Source organism: Benincasa hispida, chromosome 11 (genome assembly GCF_009727055.1).
Source record: "Benincasa hispida cultivar B227 chromosome 11, ASM972705v1, whole genome shotgun sequence".
NCBI classification, from domain to species: Eukaryota; Viridiplantae; Streptophyta; class Magnoliopsida; order Cucurbitales; family Cucurbitaceae; genus Benincasa; species Benincasa hispida.
Window position 1 is genome coordinate 30877664 of NC_052359.1, and position 10831 is coordinate 30888494.

Consider the following 10831-nt stretch of genomic DNA (forward strand, 5'->3'; position numbering starts at 1 on the left):
AAACGTGAGTATTTAATGATTGAAAGAAAATTTAAAATTCAAGGACAAATTATAACACTTTGAATCTAAATTGAAATTAAACTTAAAATTTAATGACTAGTGTTACATTTTGAAACTTAATGACCAAATAAAAATTAGACTCAAAATCTAGGGACAAAAATGTATTTTTCTCGAAATTTTATTTACTTTAAAAGGATTAGGTTAAATTATAAGTTTAAATCTTGATTTGTTAGGTTACAATTCGAATTATGTTTTATGTTTTCATATTCAAGTTCAACAAATATATGTTTGTTATGTTGTAAACTAAATTCGTTTTTTAAAATTAAAATTGTAAAAATATGTAATATGTAATGTATTATAGATTAATAATAATTATACAAAAATTTTAACATATTGTCAACTAATATTAAATGGTATCTACAATTAGTTTTATGATTCAATAAATATTACCAACACATTTCATACAATTATTTAAATTAAAATCTAATTTCTAAATATGCTACCAAACACATATATAAAAACATTAAATATAAATTTGCTTTTATTGAATCCATTGTTTTCAAATTTTTATTTTTAGATTTTCTATCGAATAGACTCTAAATTTTTAGGTCTTTTTAATTTTGTGTCAATAAGTCTTTCAATTTTAGCAAATAGTGTCTATTATGAGTTTTTAACTTTTAGTTTTGTATCTAATAATTTATTAATTTTTAGTTTGGTTTATAATAGGTTCTTGATTAGACACAAAATTGGAATTTGAATGTGTTCAATATACCCAATTAAATTATTAGGAAAATTCTTATAAATAGAAAAATCATAAAATTATTTACACTAATTTTTTTTTTGTTATGAAGTATAAATATTTTAAAATATTTAAAAAGATCCCAATTATTTATTTATTTTAAAATATATTTGATATGCTAAGGATCTATAAAACACAGAATGGATAGTTTTTAAAAGTGCAAGAACTAATTTTGTATTTTAAGAAAAAAAATATTATAAAATTTTTGGTGCAAGTTGCAAAATGACACAAATAATGGGGTTAGCGAAAAATGATTTTATTAAATACAAAATCGAAAAAATTGAGGGACTCAACTACAATTTTCTAAAATTTGAAAAGATCGTAGAAGGGTAAAAATGTAAATGAAAATGTTTGTGAAGGGTAAAAATGTCATCTGGTGTCTATAAAGTCCTGTCTTTGATGTTCATTCGGATACTTTTAACTTTACTCTGTTCTTCGAGTCATTTAGATCTGACCCTTCTTCGCAAATCTGGCTCTCTCTGGAAATTCTCTTCCGATTTTTCTGTAAGATTCTTTCTCATTTTCTCGCAATTTCAGTTCTTTAATTCCTGCTTCTTTAATTCCTGCTTCTTTCTCTCATATATTTTATTGCGTTCCCGTCTGTTTGATTTCTGTTGCCTGGCAAAGGTTTCTGAGAATCTGAAGAAAATGAATGGACATGGAAATAGTTGTTCAGATCATAGCCTTGGAAAATAGAAAACCCCGAATGATTTTGTCGGTTTTGTTGCTTATTAGAGGGAAATTTTGGTTTGATTGTCTTGGGAACTCAATTTATGTTTTATTTTCTTCGTTCAAACGGTGGATGACTTATTTTTCCTGAGATATTTTAGGGGTTTGAATTTATATTCTGGAGACGTTGATCTATCATTTTGTAGCTTAGAAAAAGCTTCATATTTCCTCCCAAATAGTTGGAATGCTGCCTTTCTTCAGTGTACTGGCTTATGTCAAATATTTGAATGAATGTAAATTGTTGTAGTTCTTTGCTTTATGTATAGATTTTCCTTTCCCCTTATTTATAATCCTTACCCATTTATCATCCGTTTGGAAATTTACATTTTTTTTTACCTTTATATAATTTATTAAATATTTATGTATTTATTATTATTTTTCATGTTTTTGCAGGTGTACCACTGATTAAGTTGTGGATGTGTTACCTTTACGTATTGGGAGAATAATATGCTTTGGTTGAGCATATCAATTGATGTATTTCGTAAAGTTGTGCATTTGAACCTCTATTGCAGGGTTATTTTGTAAATCACTTTTTGTATAGATAACACTGAGTTATTCCTCCCTGAGCTCCTTCTTTCAACCAGCCATGGGTTCCAATCACTTTTTTATCATTTCCTGTGATATCTACATTAGCTGAAAAGCTTCCTGTCCCCTAGCACCATTTTGCTTTTGGTCTTCTGTTTTATTTCTACTTTTTCTGCCCCTTTGTCAAGGAATCTAGATAGCTCATTAAATTTTTCGTTTATTTTTATCACCATTGTGCTCCAGTTTTAAAGTTCTTCTGCAGTGAATATTCTCCTTTTATTTCCCTCTTTCTTTGTTGTTGGTACCTCTCTCGTGCTTCTGTATAGAAGAATAGTCATCCGTTTAAGGTTCAGAAGTAGTTATGGTGTGCCAAGCTGCAACCCAGACAAGATTTCGGGCATTGAAACATGAGAATGGAATTGCAGGAAAACCAACAATTATAGTTAGAGTGATCGCATGCTTTCAACCTTTGCAGAATTGTCAGGTTTGTCAACTCAGTTCTTGCCCTGTGGTTTTGCTTGTTGATTAACAATTAAATTAATTTTACATTTATTTTATTGGAATGCCTATGTATTTTTTTCCCTTGAACTTGCCATGATGAAACTTTTGGTATTTTTTCTGTTCCAGGCTGAGTATTTTCGACATTTGCTTAAGCCTGTCACGTAGATTGAATAGCATTTATTTCTCTTAAGCTGGACTCTGCAAACTTCTTTTTGTCTTTGTTCCCGAAAGCATTCAGCAGATAACTCCCATAGCAGACCAGAGCACATAATTTTGAGGTAGTTCTTGCTACATACTTGCTAAGTTTATTCTTCCTTTCATTATTTTGATTGTAACAAAGTAGCGATATTTCAAAATATTGCTTAGGTGGTTGTTTTTCTGGATGGTTGGGACTGATAACTCACGACTTGATTTTGAGCATTTTGCTTGGCAACTGCACAATCATAATTCCATGAATGCATCAGTAGAGATCAAGCAGCAGGAAAACTTCCAAACGAATATCAACCATGGAAATTGCATATTTTCCACATGTGTGGGTGGAATGCAAGGGTTTGCAATTCCACCATTACCCAGTCTTGAAGTGGAACAGCTAAATGTTGTTCAGGGATCACATCAATGCTTATCCCCTGATTTCCTGAACTCACTTGGTACTTTCATGCCTTGTCAGAAAAAAAAGGAATCTGTGCATTTTGCTCATGCTGGACCTAGTGGGATGCCTGTGTCAAAATCAAATAATGGGTCCTATCCGAAAGGTTTTCTTATCTTTGATCAATCTGGAAACCAGAAGAGATTGATGTATGCTCCTATGTGTCCTCCTGTCTATATTCCCTCAACTGTTGCTGAAACCAAGCGTTGTGGTTGGCTTGAAGAAAAAGAGGCAGCTGGAGACATTCATTCGATCAAGTATTTTCCAAATACTCTGGCCAGTGAGAATTATGTAGCTGATGGAGAGAGTAGTGAAATGCATGAAAACACAGAAGAAATAGATGCATTACTTTACTCAGACTACGATGGCACTGGTTGTAGTAGTGATGATGAAGTGACTAGCACAGGACATTCTCCAGAGATGATCGATGAGCATTGTGAGAAGGAAGAACAATGTCAAGAAACTACTACAGAAGTTGCTAGTTCTGATGGCCCAAGAAAAAGACAGAGAGTTCTTGATGGGGGCTACATAAAATCACTGCCAGTTGCTATGGTTTCTTGTGCAAGAGTTGAATCACAGAACTTTGCCGATGATGCGGAATCAAGCTGTGCCATGGTCCTTAAGGAAGAGTCTGGAACATATGTTGATTTTTGCAATTCTTCTTGCAAAAAAGACAGGATCAAGGAGACGTTGAGAGTACTTGAGAATTTAGTTCCTGGTGCAAAGGGCAAGGACCCATTGTTGGTTATTGATGAAGCTATCGATTACTTGAAGTCCTTAAAACATGAAGCTAACGCTCTAGGTGTGAGCTGCTATTAGATCGCATGCTGGTTAATTGGTTAAAATTAGGTGCATCATGGTGTGATAACTTCAGAATTCATATTTTGAATTTTGATGGATGCGAGATCAGTTTGTCTGCTAAGTGTGAACCGCTTCCTTTCTCTTACAAAGAAAATGCGATGAGTTAGCAAATGGAGGCACTGAACCTAGCCAGAAAATAAGTGAATAATTGCTATTTTTATTCGTTGACTAGACATGATTATGTTTGATGCTTTTAAGGGACTAAAGATCAGGGGAAAGCCACAAAGATTTGAACGCATGGGATGTGATAGTGGTGGGTTATGCTGTAAAATTAAAGACCCCACTTTTTCCAGCAATTTGGAGAATCTCCAAGGATTTAGTGCATGCGCGTTAGGTAACTCAGGTCCCACTTTCAACTTCTTTATTTCTCTTTCTGCATTATGTGCTTGCCCATTTGTAGAGGTTATGCTGTAAAAGTGGAGCTTGTCCCTTTTGGCATTAGGTAGATGTTACACGGCGAAACTTTTGTGGGGAGTCTTGTGATTATGAGAACTTTTGACTGAGCTCAGCTTTGGAGATGGATTTCACTTTTTGCTAATAGGTTTTGTGTTGATGTAATAATATTGAGGTGTGTGTTTTTTTTTTTGAGTCTATGTTTGTACTTGACCTAAGCCTTTGAGAATACTGGCTGTCCAATTATGTTGTTGATGAATTATAATCCAAGTTGTTGACAAATTGTGTTCTGTTTGCATATTGTTCTATTTTGTATCAAATTATCTCCATGCTTTTGGTCGATGGTATTGGGTTGTTGAAGAACCAACAAAGTTGAAATGGGGTATTCTAAACTTTTGTTTTCCCCCTTTTTCGATACTGTCGGAATACATGTCAATTACTGATGTCAATTACTAATGAGATATTTACTTTTGACAGGTATTTTGAATTAGACTACTATTGACCTACTGGATAATAGACATTTGTTGTCATTCCAAGATCTTATCTTCCCTTCAAAGCCTACTTATAGAGAATCCTATTAGAATAGGATGAATCCTTGTGCAGCCGTCTTCCTTTAGCAAAATAATTAGATAGTTATTGTCCAGGTATCCTTTTCGCATGGATTGAGATCTCATTGCCAATCTTCCTGGAGGGTGTTGATTCCAAATTTTAGACAGCAAACATAACCATTGTAATTTAAGAACGAGCAAACCTGTAAAACAAAGAAAAAGGGTTTCAATGCCAAAGTTAGAGATGGAGAATTGTAGAAAGGAAGCAAAGTCTGAAGTTTTCAGTTACCTCCTTTCATGCTCTTATGACCTATTTATAGATTTTTTTCATTTGCCTTTACCTTTTTTTGATCCTATTTGGAATCTAAATCTCTAAGGTTCCAAGACTTTTAGGCTCGGCCGAGGCCAAGCGGACACTTTTCCTTCTTGGGCCTCCCCTTCACACTCTTGTCATCTTTCCTTTTGACCTTAAATTTGGTATTTCGTATCTAAATGCCCATTTTGCCCTTTGGTCTATATTTACTTATAAGTTATAACATTAGCCTTTACTTCCAAGCTTCTAGATAAGACTTTTAAGATGTAAACTTTTCCAGTGATCTTTAACTTGAATTCATGACACAACTATTTTATTTTGGCTTGGTTAAATATATCGAACTTAGCCTTCCAAGATTTCCTTGAAACCTTTGACCCTATTTGGAATGTCCAATTGAAACCTTTATTTTTTAAAATAGTACAATTGGGCTCCTGACACGCATCCACTACAATTAAGCAGCGTTAAACGACATATTTACAACACGTCTATTTGTTTGTTTTTTTCTTTTGAAGAGCAGAGGCTTGCGATACTGGCTTTTGATGTCAATCTGGGACCAAAAGTTTGGAGACGACTCTCACTAGAAGTATTGACTAAATTGTCAATTGTGTTTAGTTAGTTCCCTAATTTTCTTCCTACACTTAAGTGGAGTTAATCTATCCACCTTTCTCGGCGGACTTTGGTACATTGTCTTAGCGTTTATTCAATGTTGTTACGTCAACCCAATGTCTGTCATGCAACCCTAAAATACCACCGTCCTTTCTCTTCTAGTTGGCTTCGGTCATGAGGTAATCATAATCCTTTAACTTCCTCTTTTGTCACTTGTCACATCTCAAGTCTCACATCCCATCAACATTGGTCTATTATTTTGGATGACCTTTTGTTGTCAATTTAATCGAATACCTACCAGATGACTCTAAAGTCCAAACCGAGAATCTATTATTTTGGTTGACCCTTCTGCTCTCAATTTGAGACAGAAGTTGTTGGAATTCATTGAACTCTTCATCTTTGAGTTACCTTCTGAGTAATAAACTCCAAGAATTTGTATTGAAATCTTAGTGATCATATATACTACCTTTAGGAAGCTTGGCCACAAAAAATTCTTGGAAAACTCTCTTGAAAAGAGGTATTTGACCACCAAACGTCAGTCCAAAAATAAATCTTCCTGCCTTCTCCAAGTTTAAAATGTGCTAAGAAGCCAAACTTGTCCCAAAGCTATGAGATGCCAATCCAAGGATTTCTCAAACTCAACTATGCTTATTGAACATATGCCAATTGTGAGAATCTGAACCATGAATGCTTTTAACCACCCTACACCAAAGCGATTCTTGCTCTTTGATGAATCTCCAATTACATTTGAAAAGAAGCGTTGTATTTCTGGCTTTTAAATTGCCCACTCCAATGCCACCATCCTGAACACCCTTTTGGATTGTTATATTGGACCAAATTCATGGAAAATGAATTGGAAGTAAAAATTTTGCAATTTGATTCTCATTTCCAATCCCCGAAAACTTAAAAGCGCCCCCACCACACAAGAGAATAGAGAGCCAAAATTTTGAACTTGATTCCTATACAATAGCAAAATTTTGAGGGTTTGGTTTTGGGTGTGTTTGATGGAAGACGCTAGAGATATGAGAGTTTTTCAAGCCTAGGGTTTGTGGGTTTGTTGGACAAATTGGAGGGTCGGTTGGTTAGTTCCTTGAGAGGGGAGAGGGATGCCTTAAAAGGGGTGCTTGTAGACTTGCTCTAAAAAGAGACCATCAGTTGGCTAAAGTGAACTGGGCTAAGGAAGGGAATTGTAACACTGCTTATCTACATAGAGTGACAAGTGGGAGAAGGAAAAAGAATACTATAGACCTTTTGATTTTGGAGAACAAGGATGATAAAGAGGTTGAAGAAGAGGTCATTTCGGCCTTTTCCACTCTTTACAAACCAGTTATCAAGGCTAAACCGTTTGTGAGTGGCATTGATTGGCGTCCCATTTTGTCTAGGGAAGACGAGGATCTTGTGACTTCGTTCAGTTTAGAGGAAATTGGGAGGGCGATTTTTGGTTGCAACAGAAATAAATCTCCTGGTCCAGATGGCTTCTCAATGGCTTTCTTCCAAGATAATTGGGATCTACTCAAAGGTGAGTTAGTAGTGTCTTTAGAGAGTTCTTCGAGAGAGGCATTTTGAACCGTTCGATGGTGGAAATTTTTGTGTGCCTTATCCCCAGTAAGGAGAATGCCAGAAGGGTTAAGGAGTTCATACCCATTAGTCGCATAACGAGTACCTATAAGATTTTGGCTAAGGTTGTCTTCGATGTAGTTTGGAGGATAAAGATTCCAAAGAAAATTAAGTTCTTTACCTGGCAAGTTTTGTTAGGTCATGTGAATACTCTAGATAGGCTTGCTAGGAAGTTACCCATGTTAATGGTTTGCTAGGAAGTTACCCATGTATTCTCTGTCGAAAGGTGGCGGAAGACTTGGATCACCTGTTTGGGATTGTTAGTTCATGAGATATGTGTGGAATTGTTTTTTGTAGGAGTTTGATATGCAGATCACCGATCAAAAGAGCATGTGAGCGATGATCTAGTTTCTCCTCAATCCACCTTTTAAAGAGAAATATTATTTTTTGTAGTTTGATAGAGTGTGTGCTTTATTGTGGATATTTGGGGTGAGAGGAACTTGAGACTGTTTAGAGGTTTGCAAAAGGACCATACTGGAGTTTCGTCCTTAGTGAAGTTTCATGTCTCGCTTTGGGTTCGGTTTCGAAGCTTTTTTGTAATTATTCTATAGGTAACATCTCTTTTGGCTAGAAATATTCTTGTAGAGGGATTTCTCTTTTGTGGGCTTGTTTTTTTGTATGTTTTTGTATTCTTTCATTCTTTCTCAACGAAAGTTGGTAAAAAAAAAAAAAAAAACACTCTTCACAACGTTCTTCATTTTCTAAACCCAAACTTCCAAATTCTGCACCCAAACACAGGTTCTTGAACTCATGTTTTTGAACTCTCCACTTAAACCTATATGCTTAACATATTTGCACATAATTATCGCACCAGCACTCTAGTACCCCTACAGAATTAAATTCCTAAATCTTCCCTCCTTCAGAGATTACCAACCATGCAATGAAAAATCATCCCGTTCATTTGATACCCTACCTAGCCATTAAATTATCTAATTTATCATTTCCCAGCTAGAAGAAAAATTATCCGATTTATCATTTCTTAGCTAGGAAGTGATATTATTAGAAATCAAATAACTACATTCTAATACTAAATTGTCTACTTGAAGAAGCTAGAGCGAATGGCAAATTTCTTACAGAGAAATGGATGGATACATGAGAAAATCACAAGTATACAAAAGGAAAAAGGTGGAGAGGAAGAAGAGTTCAGCGATAAGCGTATAAATTCATAATTGTTACAATTAGGAGGCCTTGTGGATTTCCAAAAAGAGGAAAAGTAAACAATACAAATCTGAAAAGTTACCCAACAAAAACTGTAGTTCAAGGAGTCGATGGCGACGGTGGCTGAGTAGTCGACGACGGCTGAGTGGGACGCCAAATGCGAGACAGTGAGAACCTAGAAGAGAGAGAATGATGCTGAGACTCGAAGCTCATTCGTAAATTGGAAACTCCATTTGGTCGGTCTACTTAAACCGATAACTGATACTGACCTGATCGGTTCGGTCGGTCTGATAGTTATAAAAAATCAAACCGGTTGGGTTCCTTCACCCTTTAAGTCTTACAGAAAATTTAAACAATCACACAGAGTAAGTGTTATTTAAACAACCTTCACTTTTTAGAAGCAGCTTGGTGCTATTCTCAAATGTGAGAATCACGCAGACTTATGTTACGCCGCCGTAATGTTATTCTCAACCTTCACCCTTTAGAAACGTCGTCTGCTACGCCGCTGCCGGTAGATGATAAACACCTAGCTGGACGTGTGGCGGTTGGACGGTAGAGCTCGACTGTCCTGGGGTGCACGAGCAGATCTGGAGTATAAGCGGCAGCGACCCACGACAATTGAGCGTGCGACGGCGGCTGGTGCGACAAGCAAATCTAGACGGTAATGGCGTTGCGTGACCGGTCACTAGCGAGGCTGAGACGGCAGCGCTGGAACTCGGGCGGTGGCGAGGCTCAGACTTTCGGTGGGAGAGAGAGATCTGGGGGGTGGGGGTTCTGCACACAAGAAAGAAGGAATTAATTTTCCTTTTTCTTTTGCTTTTTTTAAAAAAACAACTTATATAAATAATAACTTTCAAAACCCTAACTTAACTTAATATATACACATATATTTCCTTTTCCTCCTCCGTTTCCATTTTTTTTTTCCAAATAACCCAATTACCTTTTCTAAACTAAATAAATTTTGGCTCCAACTTTAAAATAATTTATCCAACATCTCAAATCTTTTATCATTTAAAATTCAAATTGAATCGTCTTTAACACAATAATTCAAATTTAGCCTAAAAAATTCAAAATATAACCCAAATAATTCAAGATAATTAAATTCAAATTATTTGAAATTCGAGATGTTGCATTTTTCTTTTGAAAATATTTTACAAATCATTTTAAATGTAAATTAGAACCAAAATATCGAAATATTCAATTAAATTCCAAACACGAGCATCAATCGATAAATCATAATAAACCGATAGACTGACATGATCATAATTCTTCCTAAGCAGACCAGAGATAAAATCCATATAATTCAAATCTAACTCTAGAAACCACACCAAACTCTATACCCATTATCTTGCTGGTACTGAGATACACAACGTCAAGATGTCCTGTCTTATGTGCACATGTCGATACTACCCGCCAGTCATACACAAGGTACGCTGATATTACCAGGATACATAATCCAGTGGATTGAAATCAGGTTTTCATTTCACAGTTTATTGGCAAGGATTCCTCTTTCTCTAAGCCTTCCTAGCTTCTTAGTTTCCTTTTTGGATCCCTGGTTTCCCCCAAATTCCAACTTGTCCCAAATTATCCGAATTTAGCTTATAATCCTATAATTAGGGCTAAAATGTTCTCAAAATACCACACACACATTTGAAAATAAATCATTCACAGTTTATTGGCAAGGATTCCCTTTTCTCCAAGCCTTCCTAGCTTTTTAGTTTCCTTTTTGGATCCCTGGTTTTCCCCAAATTCTAACTTGTCCCAAATTATTCGAATTTAGCTTATAATCCTATAATTAGGGCTAAAATGATCTCAAAATACCTTCTTGGCCCTAAATTTAACATACTAAGTCCAATGGATGTAAAACTAGACTTTGGTCAACTAAGGCAGTAGTAGGCGCAGAGATGAACTTTCTCAGATCTATTGGACGCATAGTCAACCTTCCCCAGCTAGGTTGGACACATCCTCCTCTAGTTGGATGCATAGATGACCACCTTAACATCTACTTAGCTTGTTGGACGCCTCCCGAAGTAGTTGAACTCATAGTTTTGTCGATTGTCTCGTTTTCACCTCAACAACCTAAGTTCATCTTCTCACACTCCCGTCTCAAATTTCCTTTGAGAGATTCACAAAAT

At 35.6% G+C, this 10831-nt stretch overlaps 1 protein-coding gene and 1 long non-coding RNA gene across 2 annotated transcripts; one reads left to right on the forward strand and one right to left on the reverse strand.

Annotated features, from left to right (window-relative positions):
* Positions 1-1193: 1193 nt before the first annotated feature.
* Positions 1194-4736, forward strand: LOC120090403 (transcription factor bHLH143-like). The gene is made up of 4 exons (XM_039048037.1): positions 1194-1303; positions 1922-2537; positions 2681-2832; positions 2921-4736. Exon 4 carries the CDS (start codon positions 2937-2939, stop codon positions 4017-4019), a length of 1083 nt encoding a protein of 360 aa, XP_038903965.1. The 5' UTR covers positions 1194-1303; positions 1922-2537; positions 2681-2832; positions 2921-2936; the 3' UTR covers positions 4020-4736.
* Positions 4426-9624, reverse strand: LOC120090404. Its single transcript, XR_005485535.1, has 2 exons — positions 8779-9624; positions 4426-5205 (listed from the first exon to the last, which is right to left on the reverse strand). It is a non-coding gene; the product is annotated as an uncharacterized LOC120090404 (long non-coding RNA).
* Between the last annotated feature and the right edge of the window lie 1207 nt (positions 9625-10831).

Excerpts from the sequence above, each read along its gene's own strand:
- LOC120090403 (XM_039048037.1), top strand. The coding sequence starts at position 2,937 with ATGGTTGGGACTGATAACTCACGACTTGATTTTGAGCATTTTGCTTGG.